Source organism: Limanda limanda, chromosome 9 (assembly GCF_963576545.1).
Source record: "Limanda limanda chromosome 9, fLimLim1.1, whole genome shotgun sequence".
Classification (NCBI taxonomy): Eukaryota; Metazoa; Chordata; class Actinopteri; order Pleuronectiformes; family Pleuronectidae; genus Limanda; species Limanda limanda.
Genome location: NC_083644.1, coordinates 19,515,348 through 19,540,315, shown reverse-complemented (window position 1 = coordinate 19,540,315; position 24,968 = coordinate 19,515,348). Strand labels below are relative to the sequence as shown.

The following is a 24,968-nucleotide window of genomic DNA, read 5'->3' as shown; positions in this document are numbered from 1 at the left end:
AGTTGGTGCTTGTGCTTCATTTAGGCTTTGATATAAATATTGATATAAACAAAGATACACAAAATCTTTTAAGTTTGTGTCGGGTTATATCGGTTATATGATGACAGTATATTTGAAATAAAATATTCTCTTTAGTTCCCCACCCCTGAGAACTGCATGCAAACAGTCACTGCAGTCACTAAACACAAACATTCAGACTATCTGAAAGAAAGGTGGGTGGAAGAGTGACAACAGCTTATAAGGTGTTTCACAGCAGGGCGCTGACTTCTAACAGCAAACAGTGCCGATTTGGAAACATACAAACTGAGAAATACTAAAGCAGAGTACAACGAGTGTCCACTTAGAGTGTGACTTCTTCATCTGTATCAAAATCAAGGAGAGAGATAGGGTGCTATGGCACATCAGTTGCTCAGTGACCAATCTCAAAGGAGGATTATGCACCAACAATCTTTTTAAAAGCAATCGTTAAGGCGACAGTCATTTTGTCACATGCAACATGTGCACATAATAGTCAGGCGCGTTTCAGAAAGCTACAGCAGACAAGCTTGAAGACATCAAGCACAATGAATAAAAACTAAAGTAGAGTCCTGCCCGAATACAAACAAAGAGAATAGTTCCTTCAGGTTAAATAAATTGTTTAAATTAAAAAATAAACAACACTATTCTTCAGCTCACTGCCTAGCATGCAGCTGTCAACACACAAAACCCTCCTCACATCAATGTCCATAAGGCACGTGTCCTTCACATACTATCACAAAACTGTTTCTGAGTTTCCTGTGTTTGCAAGACACACAAATTCTTAAGCAAATTTCTTTTGAAATAAAATAAAATCGTTGTCGTTCATGTCAATAATCAGTGTGTAAACAAAGCTGAAATGTAAAGACATATTTTGAAGAAAACCCTTTCGCAGAAGTGAAGAGCTTTAATAAGCTCTGCTGACAAAACTCTTACATATATCTCAGAAACTCGTTCAAATAATGTGAATGCATTAAATAGGCATTTTGTCATGAAATGGTGAAATGATGTGGTACTTTTGAGTGCGTTCACAGGCACCACAGAAATGGCCAGCTATCTGTCTCTATCTAGAGGCGGTGCTTGGTAATACGATAATTTGGCACCAAAGAGTTTGGTGACATAAGGAGTTTCGAAGGTGAAACACCCTCCCACAACTGGTTTCCTGTTTAGGCCCCATGTGATGGAATACTGTCTCACGGCTAGCTCACCAATCGGCCTCACGTTCAATTTCACTGATACAGGCAGGAAGATGGGCAGCAGGCAGTCAACCAACCAACCTTTAGACCAGTTACTAAGCAATCTTCCAATCGGATGTCAGTAAAAAAATTAAGAGCATCCACGGTGACCATGAGGACTATTTTCTTAATCTCTTAAACCACACTTAAACCCAGACAAAGTAAACCAGCTCTGACATTTTCAGATCCTTCTGTAGATTATTCAAGGAAGCGGTGGCAGGTTATTTATACACTTTTTATGCCAGGTTCTGTTCTAACTCTGAGAGCCCAACATCAGATTCATTATATGTACATACACAGGTAGCCCACAGAGTTTTTTTATATAGAATAGTAGAGATGAGAACTTAGTAGGAGCATACAACACACAGAGGTGTACGAGACTTCCAATGTCAATAATAAAACACAAAATACAATATATAACTTCTTTATGCATCCATTGACATGCATGCATAATGATTCATGCATCTCAATGGATAATTCTACACATGCTGCACTAACCACTGCTTTTATTTAAACCTTTGATACCCAGGCTATGCAAACCCTTTCTAATGCACAACATGGGTCAAAAATGAGTCATATTAATTTCTTGTTATTTCATGAATGGCTGGGTGTTTCTTTTCTATATTCTTTTGAAGCTTATTCTTCCTTCTTCATTTACGAGAAAGCCTTTTGTCTTCTATGTCATCAATGATGTCTTCTTTGTCTTCAAAGATGAGTCTTCTGTTTCATCAAAGACAAGACTTCTATGTCATCAGAGATGAGTCTTCTGTGTCATCAAAGGCTAGACTTCAATGTCATCAAAGGAATCTTCTCCTTTTAGGAGCGCTGGATTCCAAGACAACTCCAGCTTGATCCTGTGGAACAAATTTATCTAGGTCATCAGCATCAGAGACCTCATACTCAGAATCAAGACCAAGAATTGCATCCTCCTGTTGCGTTGAGCAACAAACCGATAAACCTACTGTAAACTACCTGTTCAGCACCAAACAACAGAGAGACAGATAGATTTGACGACCGAAGCTGGAGACCATCTATCAACACTTTTCAGCTAAAGAGAAGTTTCCCCTGTGGAGCAGGTGAGGACCTAAGCACAGTGAAAAATATAATAAATATTGGTCTTATTTTTGTTTGGTGGCCAGACACTCAGCTTCACATGAATGCTAATGTTGCTCAGTGTTGCTCTGTGCGTAAACAGCAGGCCGAAGTGCTCAGCTCACACTGTTAGATCATATTATGCCAGTATTGTGTGTTAATTTTATTCCGTTGCCCCCAAGTGGACAAAAACTAGAATATCACTCAGAGGCCCACCACCCTCAGAGGCCCAACAGCCCCCTTAAATTCAATCAAGCTGCACACTAAAAAATATCATTCTCTAAAATGTTCCATATTTTGTTCGATCTAGATCCAGGATTATCCCCTGTGAAATTAAATTAAATAAAAATCCCAGTCTAAAATGTCAGAGAAAGACAAAAAATCCCTTATCTTCTCCCTGATCTGGATCTGCACCAGTACTTAATGGGCTCTTTCCTGACCACATCCTTTCACCAAATTTCATGGCAATCCATCTACCTCGATGGCAGGGGTGATACATTATTTATAAACCACTGTTAAAGAAGTTGTGCCAAAAACATTGAAAATTATTAAAATTGTATTATTAAAGTGCTCATAACAAAGGTTTTATGATCTTAGTCCAAATGTAAATATGAAAACAAGAGCCTGCGCCGCTCAGTTAGTCAAAACAGTCAGAAACTCGCCGAAGAAGTCGTCAATTCAGCATGAATCCCAGGGTAGGGATGGGGCGCTAAAGCAGTGAATTACTGTGATCTGTATGCATGCCCAAACCTGATCCCCCTCTGCTGCCTGAACCCCGCTGAGCCCAGAGGAAGCAGGTTCTCATCAGGGAGGAGGGCAGGAAGAGACAGAGAGTGATGGAGGAAGAGAGACAGTGGGGCGGGGGGGATTATTATCTGAGAAATCAATGAAATGTTACAAAACGTCTTATATCTCAACGTGAAAACACAAGGTCCTCGGTGGAGGTTACAAATAACCCTGACAAGACCTAAATAGAAGATGCTCTTGATTTGCATTATGGGACTCGTAGGATTCAGTGCTTTTGGAGTTTGATACAAATCAGGGTCTAAAACTCAAGATATCTCAGCTTGACCAATCTGTTTGTAATCACTGATTTCAATGCTACATTTTCTCATTGCCTCCCTCCAGCATCCTTCACTAGTAGCCGGACTGAATAGCTCATTAGCTCTGCGCTGGAGGCTAACACTGAGATATATACACCACCCAGGACGGACTCTGAGCCATGTCTCTTCTCAAAGCTCTGAGCATCATCTGTGGATTGATGCTCCATGTTTCACACGGTGCACTCAACACTAACTACTGTGCCCCACGCAAGACTGTCCCGTATCAGAGTAAGTCACTAAGTCTCACTGCCTCTACAAGATCTAATGACATTGCTCTTATTGTGTTGAATAAGTGTCTCTACTCCTGCTATGGACCAGTAAACACCAGAATTGGTAGCAGAATATTTCAACCAAGAAAAAAAATGAACAAGTGCCTCCAGATGGTTGGTTCATATTTTGTTTGGGACACGCTTATTAAATTGATATTAATTTCTGCTAAAATTTGGGAGTAAAGTGTCAGTGTTGATTCTTGATGTTCTCCTGTACAGATGAGCTGAAGATGTTCAGAGAGGATGGGATCTCCAACTACTCCACTATGTTGATGAGAGATGACCTGGGCCTGCTGCTGCTGGGAGCCAGAGAGGCCATATATGCTCTGGACATCGACGACATCTCAGTGAGAAAGTCTGAGGTAAGAAAATGTCAAAGAAACGTAACTGTTGTAAAATTGATAAACTCACATGTGCCTGCCGAGCTCCTATTGATATGCACATGATATTTGGTTCTTATTACAGGTTAAAACTAGAATGGCACTCAGTAGAGTTCATACATGAAACCACATTTGAATTCACTAGACTCGACTGACTGAATGAATAGTTATATCATGCTTTCCTTGTCTTATTGATATGTGAGTACTTTATAGCAGCAGCTCCCATTATCCCTGGAGTTGGTTGAAGCATACAGGGATATTTATTTGTACTAAAAAAACAGCATTTTCCTGTGGTTCAATGGATGGATCAATGGATGCTGATCCTTCACATCCCGGTCACCACCTGTTCCAGAGACTTCCCTCCGGAAAAAGGTTCCGGGCTATCAGGACCAAAACGTCTCGCCATCTGAACAGTTTTTTCCCCGTGGCAGTGGGGCTCACAAACAAGCCCCCTGCACCACACTGACTCTGCATCACACTGACTCTACCCCACCAGCCCCCCCCCCCCCCCCCCCTGCACATCATTTATAATTTATAACTTATATATTACTGGCACTATCACCAATCTCTGCACCTTCGCACAGCACGTGCCCATAACTCTTTTACTCTGTTACTGTATATATGTATATACTTTATTCTACTTTATTCTATTTTATTTTATTCTATTTCTTATATATTGTTGTTTTTCTTATATTGTTGTTTTTTATGTTCAGTGCACCAACGACACCAAGTCAATTTCCTATATGTGCAAACATACCTGGCAAATAAAAGAATTCTGATTCTGATTCTGATTCTGATGCTGTTGCTAATCTGTCATAGAATTCAAGAAAGTCAAGATAAGTAAATCAGGATTAAATCAAGTGATCAAGAAAATTAAGAGGCGGGTTTACTTTTATATATATATAGGTTTAATTACTTGTTTTAATCTTTTGTAACTATTATGGGTAAAATATGGTAATTCCAATTGCTTTTAAATTTTATTTTATTTTTGGAAACGACCTTGTTATCCCCTCTGTGTCTTGAAACAGAGGCTCCCAACCCCTAGTTGGGGAACTACTGCTATACTGTAAAAGTCACGTTAACCCCTTCACCCATTTTTACATCAAATCTTTTTTTTAACTTTTATATTTTGTTGCTCTGTAAGTCCGACTTGAGTATTTGTAGACGCCCAGTAAAGTGAGAAAAAGCCAACATTCTGAAAAATGTACAACAAATGCATAATTTTGTGTAGCATCACTAGATATTTTCTGCATGGTCGTTCTTTTAATCATTCTATGACCCCTGCGATTGTTCTAGGTCCCGACCACTGGGTTGAGAATCAAGTAAAACACAACCTCTTTCTTTGACTAACAATTTGAACCAATCGTTGATTTAGCGGAAGAGGGATTTGTCCCTGCTCGTCAGACAAACTGATGTGCGAGTGTAAACAGGTCGAGCGGCTGTCGTGCTGTTGTGGGGGGGGTGGGGGTGGTGACACGGTTCCCACGTGCTTTGACAAAACACTCTACCTATGTTGATGCAGGTGTACTGGCCAGTGACCGAGGAGAAGCAGAGGGAGTGCACGAACAAGGGAAAAAACGCTGAGGTTTGTGTACCAACTTTCAAAACAAAGCTCACACACACTAACTGGGGCAAGAAAGTAAGCATTAAGGATGACTCCAGACTGAAAACGATTTACTCCCCCACGCAATTTATCTCTGTGCATTTGTAAATCATTTATAAGGGAGTGGGTTTTCTAGTCTTTGAAGTGCTGTAGGTCCAGCTTCGTACTAAAAAAACAAATAAAGGCATTGACCTCTTGGTCCCCAGCTCGACTCCTGGCATCCCAGGCAGTCACTATATGTTTGTGGCATGTTTGTATTTTTTGTGGCTGAACTAACAAAGCTCTGACCTTGGCATTCTCTGGGCTGGATCTCGTTTCAGGTGGAATGCCGCAACTACATTCGAACCCTGCATAGAGTCAATGACACTGCGATGTATGTGTGCAGCACCAATGCTTTTAGCCCCACCTGTGATTATATGGTAAGTGTAGAATACATGCATAGATTAGAGGATTTTAAAAACTGACCCTGTTTATTTCAAGGGAAGAGATTATGAAAGACTCACTCAGGTTGAGTAGTTTTGCCTCTTTTAGATCTGTACAACTAGTTTTATATGTTGATTAATCACTTCTTCTGTTTTTATTGTCAACAAATGCCGTGAAAAACTCATTTACCATTTGTTCCTACTGAAGCTTTTAAGCTAAACAAATGTCTCAGAAATGTAGTTCCCTAAAAAAGGACACAACTGGGCAATGTAGTTTTTGCGACTACCACTGAACTACTCAAACAGGACATTTATTTGGAACTATTTTAAGGAGTGGATACACTTCTGGTGTTCATTATTTTGGGCAGGACAACTCTGTGTGTATGCGTTTGTTCTTACACAGTATCATTATGGAGAATTGTCTTCCTTATGGGGACAAAAAGTTCCGGAAATCGTAACTTAAACCTAAATCTTACATTGAAGGTGTAGACATGATTTAAGGTTAGGTTTGAGTTTTAGTTTAGGTTAAGGTTAGATTTAAATTAAGGTTAGGCAAGTAATAACTATGATTAAGGTTAGAGTAAGTCTAAAGGAAATCAATGTAAGTCAATGTAAAGTCTTCTAAACCCACAGTGACAGAACTCTGTGTGTGTGTGTGTGTGTGTGTGTGTGTGTGTGTGTGTGTGTGTGTGGGTGTGGGTGTGGGTGTATGTGTGGGTATACAAGATACATGGAGAATTGAATGGTTCCTTAGGGCAACTGCAGAAAGACAACAATGTAAATTTGATGAAAAAAGTGGCAGACCTGAGGTTCATTGTTTTCTAAAGCAGATCTCTATAATCTGCATGGAATCATTCTGACAAAATAAAAAGCAAAAAACAGGCTGGAGAAAGGTTGGCTTTAGTGGAATTTTCTTAATTGTGATTAGTACAGACGGGCTAAGATCTGAGTTGCTGTGTGAAAATGGCTCAGTCTTTCTTTTCTTTGCTCTCTCTCCCTTTTGTTTTTTTATAGACTTTTGTAGGCGGACAGCTGAAGCTAAAGGGAAAGCAGGAGAAGGGGAAGGGGAAGTGTCCTTATGATCCATTACAGAGATATTCCTCTGTCATGGTTGGTGAGTGTCTGAATCACGTTTGCTGCCAAAGGGAACAAAGCACAGAATAATGCTGAACACATAAAGTGTACCAACTGAAAAAAGAAGGATAAGTTCACGATAACTGTGGGCTGACTTGAAAGGACAAGGCTATATATGAAACATCTCTGCTGCTGCTGCTGCAGAGATATTAGATTTGATTGCATTTTTCTAACTTAAGGCGAATAATTGATTTCCAGGAACTTTTTTCTTCACTCTTGTTCTTGTCCACTAGGTAATGACCTGTATTCTGCTACATCCATCAACTTCATGGGCTCCAAGCCTGCGCTTCGGCGCAGTTCAAACTTGGCCCTCGGCACTGAGGACAAGAGCTCCTGGTTCAGTGGTGAGTTCCTCTGCAGCAAAAAAAACTCTCCTTTTCAAGTTATATATCATGAAATGCATAGTTTAGCGGGAACTGAAAGTATCTGTTGTCATTTTCAGACAACTCACGTTCAAACGTTTATTGCAGCAGTAGAACAGGTTTAGTGTTTGGCGTTGTTGTGCAATAATGGATTAAACATGAAACCATAAAATGGTGTGCCTTTCAGCATTCAATAAATTTGGTTATCAAAATAAAATATTAAATATTAATATTAAATCATAACTTGAACTGATTAAAGTTACCTCAGGGCACCACCATTCAAAGGAAGGGAAAATATAGCCAATTTATTGATTAAGTCTCATAAAAGTATTAACTACAAATTTGGAACTCTGATTAACAATTAAATTAATAACTATAACCAAAATTACCATTTATAGATAGTTAGCTAAGTTTAAGGATATGGAGTTCTTGGCAGTGTAGAGGTTGGCAAAATTCACTTATGCAACATTAATGATAACACATTGGTGAAAGAAAAACATTTATTATAAATCTAAATTATAAAAACACAAACTACTATCGGTGTACTTACTCAACAAAGATGCTGATGTGTGTGTCTGTGTGTGTCAGCATGCTTTCAGAATGTTTTACGACAGGAAGCGGGGGCAGAGATAATTAAGTGAAGGATTATGCTTGTGTCTGTGTATGGGATTGTGCCAAGTAAGAGAAAGAGTGTAGAATGAATTACAAAGAAAGACTGTGAAGAGAATTACAAACTAACATTACTTTCAAATAACTTATAACCAAAATATCATAACACAAATCAAGCTTATAAACACCACACAGAATCGAATAAACAGTCTTGCTTAGCCTAGAATAATTATTAAGCCCAGTTGTGTTACCCCTCTGTGGAAAGGGGAAAAGGGAGCTGGTGCGGGGGCTTCCTTTCTGGACCGAGGGGTGGTGTCCGTCGCCGGTGCGGAAGGCGGGCCGTCAGAGGGGACCGGGTACGGCGGTCAGCGGCGGCGACTCTGGCCGCGTGTCGGGCGGCTTGGGCCCTTCTCGCGGATCACCTCAGCTACGGCGCCCGCTGGGGGAACCCTCCCTTCGCGTTGCCCCCCCTGGCGGTGCGCCTCGGCTGGCGCCTAGCAGCTGACTTAGAACTGGTGCGGACCACTCGCCCCACTCCACTGTTTCACTCATAACATGCGATTACTACATAAGATTAGTCGAAAGTTACACATGTAGACATGATATCAGCCTACATGTGGTGTTATACACTTGTTTTGTTTTGTAAAACCACTCCTTGCTTCTCTAATGCTGTGAACATCAGGTACAATGTTCATAAAACATGTTGAAAAGAATTTAATAGTTACATTTATAAACAATGTAGATCATAAATAGTAAGTTTTGCCATTACAGTGTTAACAGTTAAATATGTCAGGTCAAGAAAGACTGTCTTTATTTTATTTTAGAAAAACAAGTATTTATGTTAAGTGAAGTCAAGAAAGACTGTATTTATTTTATTTTTATAAAAACATGTATTTTTTCAGGAAATAGTTTTTAAGTTCAACTTAAAATGTCAGGAGATACATTGTACATTGTTGTTGTTTACATTCCTGTTAAAAATGCACCTCTAATAAATTGTCGATTTTATGTTGAGGCGAGAGGGGTGTTGTCGGCCGCTTCTGAATGTAACTAATAAAGTAACTTGTAATCTAACTTAGTTACTTTTAAAATCAAGTAACTTGTAATCTAACTAAGTTACTTTTAAAATCAAGTATTCTGTAAAGTAACTAAGTTACTTTTTCAAAGTAACTGTGGCAACACTGCTGATAAGGGGGATGTATATTATAGGTCAGGGGTGGGCAAACTTTCTGACTCGCGGGCCACAATGGGTTCGAAAATTTGACAGAGGGGCCGGGCCAGGAACAGACAGATGGAGTGATTTTGTGAACTAATATAAATGACATGGAAAAATCATTACATGAAAGGATTTGGCCTTTACCAAGTAGCAAAGCACTTATTTGCAAGGCCATTTAACAAAAACCCGCCTTCAGAGAAAGGCTTGCTAGCCTAAGCTATTTCGAATGCCCCCAAAAAAACATGCCTTGGTAGATGACTTTGCCTGCTTCGTAGCAAAGTGACGGCTGATGTTGTACTCAATGAAAACTGCGACAGTTTCTCGGCATATCAGGCATACAGCCTTCGATTGGACATCATTGAAAAAGTATTTTGTTGTCGACTCCGTGTTACACTCGGCACTTATTGTCCACTTTTGTTTCCTTGATCCTCTCATTTTACAGAAGGGCTCACAGGGCAAAGGGAAAAAGTGAAGGAAGATCATGTGCCCTTTCGAGCCCTATACACCACACTCCCGGGCAATTTAATTTAGCTGACGCTTTTATCCAAAGCGACTTACAATAAGTGCATTCAACCCTGAGGGTTCAAACAACAAGAATCAAGAAATTACGATTTCTTCAAAAATAAAGCAAAACTACAAAGTTCTATAGGTACGTGCCATTTAAGTGCTACTAAATTGCTAGTTTTTGTAAGTTAGTTTTTTTAAAAATTATTTGGACAAGTTCGGCGGGCCGGACTTAAAAGCCCAGCTTTGCCCATGTCTGTTATAGATGGTTGTGGAGAGTGAGGTATGTCACATGATGTATGTCACATGATTGGCACAGCGCAGCACAGGCGTCGCTCCATTCATCCTTACTTCATGTTTTGTGATTTCAGATCCAAACTTTGTCCACATGGACTTTGTTGGGGAGAGTTTTGACAGTTCAGATGGCGACGATGATAAGGTGTACCTGTTCTTCAGCGAGAACGCCATAGAGTACGACTTCTACAGCAAAGTCACAGTGTCACGAGTGGCCCGTGTCTGCAAGGTACCAAATATCACACACCCATAAATATAAGTTTCCTAAATATGTCAGATTTGTTAGCCCTATCTGGCAGTGTTAAAGAAAGTGATGAACAAAATTCCTGGCTCTAGCCCCTGATCTGGATTTGCGTCAAAATTTAAAGGGGCCATAGTGTGACAAATACATTTTCTGGGTTTTTACTATCTGAAATTACTTGAAGGGGGTCAGTAGGGATCCTCAAAGTATGAAAACAGTCACTCTGCAGACTTTTTAACTCAGTTCATTCTAAGAAATATGTTATTGAAACATCTCATTTAATACTTCCTTGTCCATATGATGTCATCTTGAAAACACACTCATCTCCCAGCCCCAACTAGCCGGTACCAGTCTAGACTCCGAACCCACCAACCCCGCTCCACACCACCACAACCACAACCACCAGCCCTCCTCCCCTCAGCACCGAACGCGACACCGAACTGACATGTTGCTGAGTTAGCAGCTTGTTAGATTCTACCTAAGGAGTAAGGTGTACGTAACTCCTTACGTAGAAACTCACTGCTGAAACTCGTGATTTAATCCTACATTGGCCGACTGTCCTGCTCAAACTTGAACAAACATGAGGACGGTGTAACTTAACGTTCAGAAACATCCTGTTGCAACCTGTAAATATGTGGCTGACCTTCTATCCAAACATAACAACATGACGTTCAGCTGTGTTTACCAGAGACATAGTCAATGCACCAGAATGAGACCGGTGATAGGACTGGTGGCGTGTCACTCAAAGTGCACTCAGCCAATCAGAGGAGGGGCTAAAACATAATGAATGAGGAAGATGAAAACAGCCTGTTCTGTCTGGAGGACCAGAGAGAAGCAGAAGAGAGCAGCTGGAAATACACTTTGCAGCAGTTTTTTCTAATATAAACCACTGATGTATCATTTTAGCGGTACCAATACCTCAAATTAAATCACAGAAATGTGTAAAATATGGGCCCTTTAATGTGTTCGTTCTTGGCCCATCTTTCCACCAAGGTTCATGGAAATCTACAGTATTTCTCGCAAAATCTTGCTGACAAACAAACAAACACACAGTGGCAAACACATAACACGTAATTATTTGTTCAAGACCTTTATCATCTTCAGAGACCCCTGTCTGACACAGGTCTGCTTGTTGTTATTGTTGAAGGGAATATGTGCACATGACTGAGTGCTCTGCTCTGTGTTCAGGGGGATATGGGTGGCCGGTGGACGCTGGAGAGGAAATGGACGTCGTTTCTGAAAGCTCGTCTGGATTGTTCCCTCCCTGAACCCAGCCTGCCCCTAATTGTCCAGGATGTCTTCCTGCTGAAGCACCAGGACTGGAGGAAGAGCGTCTTCTACGCTGTCTTCAAACCGCAATCGTGAGTACTCAGTCAAATCCTGTAGTTTGTATGTTCCTCACAATAGAGGAAAGTCAGTTTGGAGAAACAACAAGGGTGTCTTTTCACAAAATCATGAGGTGTAGCGTTTATCTAGATTTATTTATTTGGATAAAAGGTATTTAACACCTAATATTTTTATTCATTCAAGATTTTAACATTTACTGTTATTATTATTATTGTTGTTGTTATTGTTGTTAAACCAAATGTGTTTGAATGGGTGTTTCCAGGAGTTTGTCCCAGGTTTCTGCTGTGTTCGCGTACAACGTTTCTATCATGAGAAATATTTTCAATGAGGGAAAGTTCAAGACAAGTATTTTCGCTTACAACTCCCATGTGAAGTGGGTGATGTACACCGGAGAAGTGCCAGTCCCCAGACCAGGAGCTGTGAGTGTAACGACTGTTACAGCCAGAAATTTTGCCGGAAAACAGAGTCCCTAACTGTGGTTATACTTTGCAGTGCATCAATGACGTGGCTCGCAAAATGGGGATAAACAGCTCTCTGGACCTTCCTGACAAAACCCTCCAGTTCATCAAAGAAAATCCCCTCATGGACGAGGCCGTTCCTCCGCTGACAGGAGGGCCGCTGCTGGTCAAGAGGGGAGCTTTGCTGACTCGGATTGTAGTGGACAGCGTGCTGGCGCTGGACGGAGAGAGATACGCTGTCATGTTTATTGGCACTGGTAAAGCACATTATATAACAAAGCACAACAACATAGCTGATGCAGGAGTCTTCCTCAGCTTAGATTATTGTAGTTGATTAAAAAAGGTGGAGATTTTTGTAGTTCACTATAACATCAGAAGTTCATCAAAGTTTGGAAACAATTTGTCTCATCTGCTTGTCGGATTATGCAGGTGTTGTTTGATTGACAGCTGTGGCAACATAAGTAATATATGACTTCATCCACATCCACAATTGACAAAAACGATGAGAAAAATAAATCTCTGAACTTTAGTTTTCATGTAGGAGCTCATCACTCATAGTGCAGAATCTGAATGTGTTCAGGTCTTTAATGTAGGAGTTTGTAACTTTTGAAAGAAGAAATAAAACATCCTTTCTTATATAAATTAAAAGCTGGCATCATAAGCATACTTTTGTTTGGTAGAAAAAACATCACTACAACAGATCAGCTGTTCACTGAGTTTAGTTTTTTTTTCGACCTTTCTGTACTTATGTGTTTTAGCATCAAACATTATTTGATCGTTGTAGACAGCTGCTACAGGCTTTATGTTTTTTAAACAATGGTTCAATCAGTTGATTTTTTATTCACTGGCTGAAGATGCATTGATATCATATAAATAATGACCGGGCACATCAAAGCTATGATCTTGGTTAAAAGGTCTTTGTTTGTAATGTCCTTTTTGAATGATTAACATCATTATAAATTTCTGTCTCCTGATAGAAAATGGCTTTGTTCAGAAGGCTGTTAACTACGCTGGAGAAATGTTCATCATTGAGGAGATTCAACTGTTTGAAAACCCTGAGCCGATCAACATACTGCGCCTCTCATCCACCAAGGTAATTTATGTCCAGTGTGCTTGATTTAAGTTTGTTACCCCATTAAAATATTTTTCATGACAAATACTATATAATCAGATTTAATGTACATTTGAATATGTCTTCGCTTAATGCCACTTATATGCTGTAGAGAGGCTTCGATTGTTCTGACATTTCAAGTCAGAAAAACAATAATTTCTCAGTAAAAACTGATCGCGCTGACATTGTCTATCAGAGCACCTCTGGCACTAATCTGAAGCACCTTCATGATTTATTTACATAATGCTCTGTTCAGGTGTCTCCTTCTAGGACTTACCATTGTTTAATGTATGAATTGTTAAATGGTTACAACCTGAATCTACAAGGAAATTTCCTTAGGCTCAATGTGTGCTAAAATGTGTTTGTATTTGGGGTGGTTGCAAAACACCCCTTTTTCAATCAATAAAATCAGATTTTTTCATATAGTCCTTTCACACAAATCACAATGGGACTCAGGACTTAACAGTCTGTCCTTAATGCTCGACTAAAATAACATTTTAATGGAACAAGAAAATGCAGAAACCTCAGATAGGGTCTTAAGTGAAGGAAGCATCTCCCAGGACAGACAGAAGTGCAATAGATGCTGTACGTACATAAAAATATATAAGGTAATATAAGGTTAATGCAGAGTTTTATCAATGTTTTAAGTATCTATATTAAGAAAATGTCTGATAGAGATTAAGGGAGCAATAATGACAGTTCAAATGATAGAGGTATTGTTATTTATAGTAGTAAATGTGAGTATGGGCATATTTTATCTAAAATCCAGTTGTAATCATAATCCACAATCAGCCTGCCACCAATCAATATAAATACCAATTACATTTTTATGAAGCTGAAACACTATACATTAAACGTGTGTGTGTGTTTGTGTGTTTAGGGTCTGCTGTACGCCGGATCAGATTTCGGTGCTGTTCAGATGCCAGTCAGCAACTGCAGCCGCTACGACATGTGTGTGGACTGCATCCTGCCCAGGGATCCGTACTGTGCCTGGGACTTTTCCACTGGGCGCTGCTCCTCGGTCCACAGCTTACCCCCCTCTCCAATTACTGCAATGCAGAGTCTGAAGGAGGGAGACGTCTCACAATGTCCTCAGCAAGGTATGCTCACACACAGTGTGTCATAGCATGCATCACTCTGGAGATGCTTTGGATGAGCCAATGTTCCAGCAGTTGTTTTCATAAGATGCAGTGAGACAAACCGTGTGTTTGTGTTTTAGATCCAGTTGCAGCTGTGGACTTCACCCTCGTCCCACAGAACAACATCCAGCTGTCTTGCCAGCTCCACTCCAACTTGGCACAGGTCATCTGGCGTTTCTCTGACCAAACACTTCACTCCAACCACAAATACTACATCTACAGCGGTGGCCTCCTCATCTTGAGCGCCAATGAATCGGATGCCGGCCTTTACACCTGCGACTCAGTAGAGCAGATAAACGGCAGAACATACAACCGAACTGTGGCGGTTTATCATTTACAGCTCAGCTCTGAACCAGGAGTGGAGGACAGCACCACTCCTGGCAGGGTGACTAGTTTGGGGGTGGCCGTGGGTCTGCTCTCACTGTTTTGCCTCTGCATGGGGGTCATATTTTGCATTTGGAGAGGAGGACGCCCGACGTGCTCCAAAGAGCGAGAGGAAGCGGCAGTCGCTGTGCGTCTGGAGGGCCTAAGATACTTAAATGATAAGTCCGAAATTTGACTCTGCTGAGTTGTAGGATTCAGTCGGAGGCCAATGCCAGTGCACTAATTATCTTTCTATAGGTGTACATATGAAGAGAGACAGTTCTCAGAAAATATTGTCACATTATAAATTATTTTGATAGGTGCTCTGACTCTCCTCGCAAACTTCCTGCACTGTCTATCATTTCCATACCATAACATGGCAGCTGAGGTTCAGTGTAAAGGCAGTGTGGCGCATGCTTCTGCGTTTTCAGGGGCCTGCAAGCGCAAGAGCCCTTGCGCTTGCGGGCCACTTACGTGCTTATGTGCGTTGCCCAATTTTCTAACTATACGGCAAAGCTCTGTAAGCCTCACGAAGCTCGCAAGGCTGTGATTGGTCTGCTAACTGCATCCTTTCCGGAGTCGCATTTCCGGTTTCATGCCCCATAATACCGGCAGAAACCACGGATGATTAAGAAGAACGAATATGGACCAAATAGAAAAGCGTTTGGCAGAAGAGGTCCAGAAGTACGACCACTTGTATAACGGAAAATAAGGGACACATTTGTCCGCCAGAAAAAGGCTATGAGGAGAAGCAGTGGCGATGTACATAAACAGTCTACGACGACTGCCACACACAAAGATCGACAAAAAGCGTTACTCCGCCTAGTCGTCTGGCGGTGAATTTCTTTGCAACAAGCGCAATCCTTGGGGAACCATAAATTAAAACGAGTCCGCAGACGCAGTTGCAGAAGCATGAGCCGGATTTTAGTATATATATTTGACCTATCAGGCGATAGATTATAACTATAATGCCAGTGCAGAAGAATAGTTTTTGCTGTTAATGCTTAACATAGACATATTTACTCAGGGGAATCCACTTGATCCAGTTGCCAGCTATCGTTTCCAGTTTCTTTATTCCAAAAACAGCCATGGGGCTGACACTGATCTGTTTTTAAGATTCAGAAACCACAGTCTTTGATTTTTCTTAGCTGCCCCATCTCTTCAACCTCTTCATTCTCCTCCCAAGATTTAATGAGGTTTCATTTCATATTTTTACTTCAGTCATTCTTATGAGGTCTGCAATGTTGCTCACAGGTGTTTTTTTTTTCTTCCAATTTGTTTGACTTACACTTCTGAATAAATAAATGTGACAATATTATATCTTTGCCAGGGTAAATGATTTTAGTCTGAGGATGAGGAATACAGAGAGAGAAAAACACACATTAAAAATGGCCACTAACCAGACACCACATGGGACAAGAGGATGACAGAGGCTCCTCAGCAGTGCATTTTCCCACTTTGTTATAAAAGCATATGGATGTTTATCAGTTGTGGTATGTAACAAAGTACATTTACTTTGTCAGTGTACTTAATACATTTTTTTGATTTAGCTGTAATTTACTTTAAAGGGGACATATTATGCCCATTTACCACAAGTTGATATGGTTCCTTGGGGTCTTAATGAAATGTCTGTAACATATTTTGGTCAAAACACCACAGGGATCATTTAAAACAGCACCCTTTTACCCTGTCTAAAATAGCCCTTCTCAGATTGACCTGTTTTGTTTTGACTGGGACATTACGTACAGATCTCTGCGGATCCGTATCTATAATGAGTGTGGGGGGGGGGGGGGGGGGCAGATACCCAAATTAACATGTAAAAGCACTACAAAAGTGGAATTTTCATAATATGTCCCCTCTAAAAGATTTATTTGTATGTACTTTTCACTTTAACTCTGCAAATATCTCGTTTCTATTCCAGAAAAAACACAACACACTGTGGTACATTGTTTTTTTAAATATTTTTTGTAAGGTGATCAATAATGAGGGAAATAATTGGTCCATTGATCCAATCAGAGCAGGCACTTAACATTAGGCCCCACCTCCTTTAAAATGGAAGACTCAAACATAATGATGTTGTAGAGTTTTGCATTGGGAACAGGCTACATTCAGCAAGTAGTTATTATTTACTTACATTTACTGAAGTAGAAGCCTTATTGGGATATTTCATCTATTTAAATGTAAAACGGTCAATGTAAAATGTTTGCATACTCATTACTTAAATAATCTAACCATCTATATAGAAGTGATTTTTTTTCTCAGATGAAAAATTTTTTACCAAAGTGTGCTAGCCTTTAAATTCACAAATGTTGTCAGACTGGCTGTGCCAGCATTGCTTAATACTTGACTAGACAGCATTGTAGACTTTTGAGTTTATTAATTGTCAAACTCAGATGTGCATCACAGGCTTTTCATCAGATACTGAGTCATAAATATTCTGATATGTTCAACTAGGACAGAGACCACATGAGTAAGAATATTTATTCAAATGCTGCAATGTTTAAAGATTATTTTAACATCTGTAATAGTTTGTCACTTATCAAAGAACAGAGAAAAACAAAATACTACATTTGGCAGTTGGCCATGAAGGACACTTTTTAACAAGGAAAGAAAAATAAGGTATAATGAACACCGTTTCCTTCTAGCAAATCAAAGCCATCAGAGGTTTTAATCATAGTTTTCAATTTGATATTTTGATGCAATGAGCCTGTATTCAGTATCATACAGTGAAACATGCAAGATTTCACCTTACTGCAGCTCCATTTTTTTCTTTGAGTCAGTCTGTTTTGGGTTATATTGGTTTTATGATGTAAGTATATTTGACATAGAAAAATCCTCTTTAGTTCCCCACCCATGATAAACTGCATGCAAACAGTCACTGCAGTCACTAAACACAAAAATTCAGAAATTTCATCTGAAAGAAAGGTGAATGGAAGAGTGACAACAGCTGTAAAGGTGTTTCACAGCAGGGCGCTGACCTGTAAAAGCAAACAATGCAGATTTGGAAACATACAAACTGAGAATACTAAAGCAGAGTACAACACGTGTCCTCTTAGAGTGAGACTTCTTCATCTGTATCAAAATCAAGGAGAGAGATAGGGTGCTATGGCACATCAGTAGCTCAGTGACCAATCACAAAGGAGGATTATGCACCAACAATTTTTTAAATCTTTCCACATGTTGCTTCACTGAAGCATGAATCCAGTTTTTTAAAAGCAATCGTTAAGGCAACAGTCATTTTATCACATGCAACATGTGCACGTAATAGTCAGGCAAGTTTCAGAAAGCTACAGCAGACAAGCGTGAAGATATCAAGCACAATGAATAAAAACTAAACTAGAGTCCAGCCCGAAAACATAAACACAGAGAATAGTTCTTTCAGGTAAAAGAAATCGCAGTTTTAAGACTTTGTATTGTTTCAAAATTAAAAAATAAACAACCCTATTCTTCAGCTCACTGCCTAGCATGCAGCTGTCAACACACAAAACCCTCATCACATCAATGTCCATAAGGCACGTGTCCTTCACATACTATCACAAAACTGTTTCTGAGTTTCCTGTGTTTGCAAGACATGCAAATTCTTAAGGAAATTTCTTTTGAAATAAAATCTTTCTCGTTCATGTCAATAATCAGTGTGTAAACAAAGCTGAAATGTTAAGGTATATTTTGAAGAAAACCCTTTTGCAGAAGTGAAGAGCTTTAACAAGCTCTGTTGACAAAACTCTGATAAATCTCACAAACTCATTCAAAAAATGTGAATGCATTAAATAGGCATTTTGTCATGTAAAGGTGAAATGATGTGGTACTTTTGAGCACTTTCAGATGCCCCACAGACATGGCCAGCTATCTGTCTCCATCTAGAGGCGGGGCTCGGCTATCACCAGTGACTGTTGTCAGGATAGTTTGGCACCGCTGCAGGGTACTGAGGCAAACTCGGGCCCTGGGCTGTCTGAGCCACAGCGTTGAACCCTGCTTCCCTCACTGGTGCATTTTTCCACAGGCCGGTGCTCCACTCTTCCTGAGCGCGCTCCATACTCCCGCCACCGCCGCGGTACAGTCTGTGCACCTGCCACGGGAAAACAAAGGGACAGTGAGAAAGTTTGTGAAATGTGTGTGTTTATAAGCGCAAGGGGGCAAAGACTACAATCCCAAGTGTGCGCATGTTTTCAGAGAATGTGTGTACTCACCCTAATGAGCACCAGTGCCATTAAAGCAGTCACCAGAGTGAAGAGCAGAGTTGCGATAAGCATCACTATAGCGGAGCCCACATTTTGGCTGAAAAACATCACTGTGGCAATCCAGCCACTTTGATATGTTGGTGACAGTGAGATGGAGTAGTACCAGTTAGTATACAGCAAAGTGAATTTAACAAAACATTATTCAAAATATTAAAGTGGCATTAAGAAGTGAGGAAACAGGCTGAGTGACAAACAATAGATGATAACTGAATTATCACCACACGTTGTCTCTTGAGTGAACTGTGATGTTATCACAAGCAATGTTCAGTTAGTGGCCTTGAATATCACTAAGTTTGAAAAATATGTTTTAATTACAATAAACAAAAAATTTATAATTTGAAAAACAACTTTGCAAAATTTGATGTATGATTGCGCAAGTGTGCAGGAGGGAGAGTTAAAATGTGCGGATAGAGCCTGACTAAACAACATGGTTGCGATGTTAACAACCTCAACCCCATGTGTTAATTGAATGGTTTTATTTCAAACTGGTTTCCAAACAGGCAGACATGTGTAAGTCGTAGTATTACAGTCAAGGGAAAGGGGGAAAAAAGCTGAGATTTTGAGAATAAAGTCATACTTATAGCAGGGGAATAGCAGGGGTATATCAGAATGAGGAATGTGGGGCATCTTGTTAAGTTCAACTTTAGTATAGGTCTCACTAATAATGAAATTCCTCATCTTTTGGCTCATCAGCACCACGTTATCATAAGTATCAGGAGAAAATATTGCATTAGATACAGAGTTCTGAAAATGGAACCACTAGAACTTTGAGGAATTGGCCTCTTTTGTCGTGGAGGAAATGTTTGTAAGTGATCGACTGCAAGGATGTGGTTGGTTACATCTATGTGCTGTTCAAAGAGGTTTCGTAGTTTCTCAGGAAACAATGCAATTGGTTGTAGGAGCAAGTGGAACTGCAGTGAACACGGGTTTTCCTTGCTGCGCATTTCCTAAAATAAATTTATCTTTTTCTTGAAATAATAACTTTTCTCATTAAATTATTACTTTATTCTTGTAATATTATGATTACCTTCTCAAATATGACTTTATTCTTGTATTTTAAGACCATATTGTTCAAATCTGACCGTTTTTCCTTCAATATAGCCCTGATACTCTTTCCAAAACTTAAAGCAGTTGGGAAATTTACTTTCTCTCAGACAAATGTTCACATGAAAGATTTCCTCACGACTCTGGTAAAAAACTGGCATGCACACAGTCTTCAAAGCTGGTTTGATTCCACTCACCATGTTCCCCAGTTAGATATGCCTATAGTCTGGATGAGGGCCAAGACACACTGGAGAAAGAATATGAAGAAGAAGGCCATGAAGTTGAACGAGCTATCAGCCCTGCGAACAAAATAAAACAAACAAAATTCAAAAAGACGATATGTTAGTAAACTAATAATCCTAGAGTTGCCCTATTTTTGTTGCAAAGCTGCATCCTCATACCAGTTGTCAACATGTGGGTCAAGCTAGCAGCAACTTCCAGTGAACTAAACAAACCACGGAAAAGCTAAATGTCTTTAGTAAACACAATTGGTGCAAGTGCAAATCATGCAGCATTTTTGGAACTTTTTCAGACATGAAAGCATGAGGATGTCCGAAGAATTTTTTCCAGACTTTCTCAGGAGGTTTCCTTTCACACATGAACAACACAGCAGGAGATGCTTCGCTCAGACACAACATCACAGAAATCTCTAACATGTCAATCTGAAGGTTGGTGCAACAGACAGAGATGACGGTAGAGATCACACGTTTTTGTTTACGGCACATTGACACCGCCCTCAGCTTTTCTCAGCAAAGACTCTCTTGACATCTTTGTCACTGTCTGCTATGTGTACGACACGTCTTTTGTCCTCCTGAAATATTAGGTTTATTTCATTCTGGTGTCTGACACGTGTCACAAACACCATCACTGCCCCCACTCGCTCGTGGACAATCCTGCGGAGGATCTTCTGTGTTTTCCCATGGGCTCATTCAGTTTTTACTTGGGGACTGGCCGGAAAAGGTTTGCAGAAAGTCCAGAGGCTCTCACTCTAACGTTTTTGCTCTCACATACAGACCCTCTGGAAATTCTCAGGAGTTCAGTGCATGTCTGAAAGCAGGCGTAAATACTTCATTTTGTTTACCTACATGGCCACTCACCCTGCTAAGACAGCACCTAAAAACAAAAGAAAGTTCCTTTCAGACATGCAATGAACTCTGTCGATCATCCGTATTTCCTCTGGAGGAGGTGCATGTGTGAATGCAAACATCAGAGTGAGAGGCTCCCCAGTTTCTGCAGACTTTCTCCGCCTGGCCTCTTAGTATAAAGTCTGTAGAAATTCAGGAAAATCCAATGTTCCCCTGCAAAAACTAAAAGAACAAACTAAAAGAACAAAGAAGAGATTGTGCATGTGTAAAACAGCTCAACTGATCAATGCTCTTTAATCTTAGGCAAACTTAATTCTAATTTTAGTTATTTGATATCAGGTCTTGTGACCTGTGCAGACCACGTCCTTATAATTGGTTAATTTTAACAGCACATCCAACGCAGAGTGGAGCGTTCACAACATTACTGAAACCTCCGGACTGATCAGTTTCATCTTCTGCTCAATCACTAACAGAACCTGGCTCAGTGATTTCTACTTTGACACTTTAAATATCATGTGCATATCATTCAGGGTGAAAATGACACAAAACTATACAAGATATAATTTTGCTGAAACCTTGCTTGTGTAGAAATGTGATCTCCGGAAATCTAAGTTCACCCATTAGTTTCCTCTGAATGACATTAACCAACATCAGATTTTAATTTTTACACTGTTGATGAAAACACAAGTTTCCGGTTTAACAGCTTTTTCATTTTTTTTTTAACTAATCAGGAAAGAGGTTACTAAACCCCACCCACCCTCTACTGCACATTCATGTGCATTACTAACAAGTTGGATACAATTAACTGGATTTGTTACAAGTTGTAACCCATTCACATGTGTTCTAGATCCAATTTAGGTCAACCTCTCCATCTCTAACATCTCCACATACTGCGGATGTTGCAACCACAACTCCCTTTGTCGACCGCATACAACAGAATTCTCAGAAATACAAATGTGATTTCATATACACTGGCAATACTTAGATGTTTCTTCTTTGCTATTTTTACATTTATCTTATGTTTATTTATTTATTTCTAATGATGCTTCCTATAGTTACTATTCCATTTGTTGCAAAGACAGCAAACTTGTTTGTTGGGGGACTAATAAAGAATTTTCTTGACTCTTATTTAATTTTATCTTATTGAAGCTCTTAGTTCTTTGCTAAGACCTTAATTCTACAGACAATTACAGACGAAACTCAGCTCTCCCCTTATTGTCAAAACTGTTAGAAAAGTTGGTTGCATGATAAATAACAGGCCATTTATACATTTACAGTCTCCTTTACGAGTTTCACTTTCTTCTATTCTGTTCAGACCCAAATACTCAAAGATATCAATAACTGCAATGATCAGGATAGAACTCTTATTAACTGCCATCAATCATGAATCATATTGGTCCTAAGAAGCCGTGTACAATAATTATACCAGCTGCTTCTTACTGCTCTGAATTCAAACATGGCGTTCAGCAGGGATCATTACTTGGACCACTTTTGTGGGTATTGCAATACCCACAGGATGAGGGTCAGTCTTCATTTCATTTTCCATAAACCTTGATGATGTGATTTCAATGGACCACACAGTTAAAAATTGGAATTCAGGCAATATCTACTGTATGTGCGTGTTTTTACATGTGAGATCTTACTGCTGTGTCTGATTTAAGACTTTAACCTGCAAAGTGGACAGAGATTTGGGTAATGACCAAGTTAAATAAACTGATGTTAAAGTGCAATTTCTTGTTTGTGATATTCACCAGATGACAACTAACCTGAAGGCTTTGTAGAGTGGTCTGAACCAGCAGGTGTAACTACAGGGGCTGAAGAGGATGAGCCAGAGCAGGGAGAAGCCAAAGTTTATGGCACTTCCACCCCCGGCCCACCAGGCAATACACGCGATCACATTCATGCAGAGCGTGCCTGAATACACTGCAGAGGTGAGAGGACATGAGATGTGAAGAGGTGTTAATGACGACCACAAAGTTAGAAAGTGAATGCATGTCTTAGTACTTACTCATCCAGAGTGTGTATACTCTGCGCACCAGCTGCTGGTGGTGGGCAGGAATTTCCTCTTCAATGTTCTGGTAGAAACATGGTTTTATCCTCCAAATCTGAGGCAGGGGAGGGAAGTTATTCACGCGCTCTGAAACAAAAGGGGAAGTGTCTTCATTATTTTTATGACCCTAACCCTAACCCTATTTTACATTGGAATATCGTACAGCATCCGTATCAGAATCTGAATTTATTGCAAAGTAGATTTCACACATTCAAGAAATTTGCTTAAGTTTGCGCAAGCGTGAATATAAAAATGGGAAAAAGTATAAAAACATAATTGACACTAGATAAGGTACTGTACAATACTTTTTAAAACACAAGAAAAGGATTGTGAAATATGACCGATGAGATATTTAAATGTATGAATACACGGCAGGAGGAAGTTACGCTGAGTAGCAAGTATGTGACTAGAGAATAGATAGATAAGTAGATAGATAGACAGATATATATATATATATATATATATATATATATATATATATAGATAGATAGATAGATAGATAGATAGATAGATAGATAGATAGATAGATAGATAGATAGATAGATAGATAGATAGATAGATAGATAGATAGATAGATAGATAGATAGATTTGAAGTAACAAACCTCCCATTTTTGAATCCCAGCTATCCCTGGATGATAAGAATACACAGAATAGACAGTTAACAGTCATACAGGCAAGACAGCTTTAACCAGTTTAAACTTATTCGTACACATAATACTCATTTTTACCATACTTTTATTTGCTTCATGATCAAACGACATAGCACTGACATGTTAATGTTAACCTCTAACCAGTTTCAGTAGAGACCACTTCATTTCACCATGTTTCTACAGTTTGGATAAACATTGTAACTTTGGTCAAACTATTAACTCAGTGTGCCGATAACACATGGAAGAGTCCATTTTTCCTTGTGAATACACCGGCTGTGTTAACTTTATGCGAGATGATGAGATAGTAGCTGGAGCTCAGCAGAGACAGGCTAACTGTTCCCTGACGTGTCCCCCCCCCCCCTCATGTGACTGACCTGATCGCTGCTGACAAACCCGGGACACTCTCTCTCTCTCAGGGAACGATCGTAACGCAGAGAGCACAAGAGCTACAGTGACCGGAAGAACGTTTCTCTCCTCACGATCCCGTCGACAACCGCAGGCTCATGGAATCATTCAGATTAATGCGCTTTTAAAACACACTGCGCGTGCGCGGCACCGCTAAGCTTGTAGTTCCCCAACTGTTTACATCCAGCGCGCCCGGCGGCCGCAAGAACTACAAGTCCCAGGGTTCAGGAGAGCGGCAAATGGGAGACGCGTGATGGCCCATCCTTGACATCCGCCCGCATGAATCCCACCCACACACAGTGTCTCCCACCAGGGACTGTAGTGTCCCACCCATGCTACCACGGTCTGTTAACATGTTAGAGAGAGTCCTCTACATCGTGGAGCAGATAACCTGAACCCCTGTCGGCCATAGTCAGGAGAAGTGTGCGCCCCACGTCCAAGTTTGACAACTTTCTCACAGATAGCAACCAAAACGGACAGTGACAGTCTATGTGTGTACCTATATAAAAACAGTGTGAGTCTACATATCTTGTATAAAGCATATCCCTTATTAAACACCGCACCCTGCCTTCATTCCGACTCGCTTTATTCATCTCACTGC

General features: G+C 40.1%; 2 protein-coding genes across 2 annotated transcripts; one reads left to right on the top strand and one right to left on the bottom strand.

Annotated features, from left to right (window-relative positions):
• Positions 1-3,564: 3,564 nt before the first annotated feature.
• LOC133011195 (semaphorin-4E-like) lies at positions 3,565-15,090 on the top strand. Its single transcript, XM_061078899.1, has 13 exons — positions 3,565-3,673; positions 3,934-4,076; positions 5,617-5,679; positions 6,018-6,116; positions 7,134-7,233; positions 7,487-7,597; positions 10,313-10,464; positions 11,665-11,837; positions 12,086-12,242; positions 12,316-12,538; positions 13,259-13,374; positions 14,273-14,492; positions 14,612-15,090. The coding sequence occupies exons 1-13, from the start codon at positions 3,565-3,567 to the stop codon at positions 15,088-15,090; spliced, it is 2,145 nt and encodes a 714-aa protein (XP_060934882.1).
• A 2,271-nt stretch (positions 15,091-17,361) lies between these two features.
• On the bottom strand, positions 17,362-24,533 carry scamp4 (secretory carrier membrane protein 4). The gene is made up of 7 exons (XM_061077596.1): positions 24,337-24,533; positions 23,915-23,940; positions 23,270-23,398; positions 23,028-23,184; positions 20,374-20,475; positions 19,082-19,199; positions 17,362-18,960 (listed from the first exon to the last, which is right to left on the bottom strand). Exons 2-7 carry the CDS (start codon positions 23,919-23,921, stop codon positions 18,772-18,774), a joined length of 702 nt encoding a protein of 233 aa, XP_060933579.1. The 5' UTR covers positions 23,922-23,940; positions 24,337-24,533; the 3' UTR covers positions 17,362-18,771.
• Between the last annotated feature and the right edge of the window lie 435 nt (positions 24,534-24,968).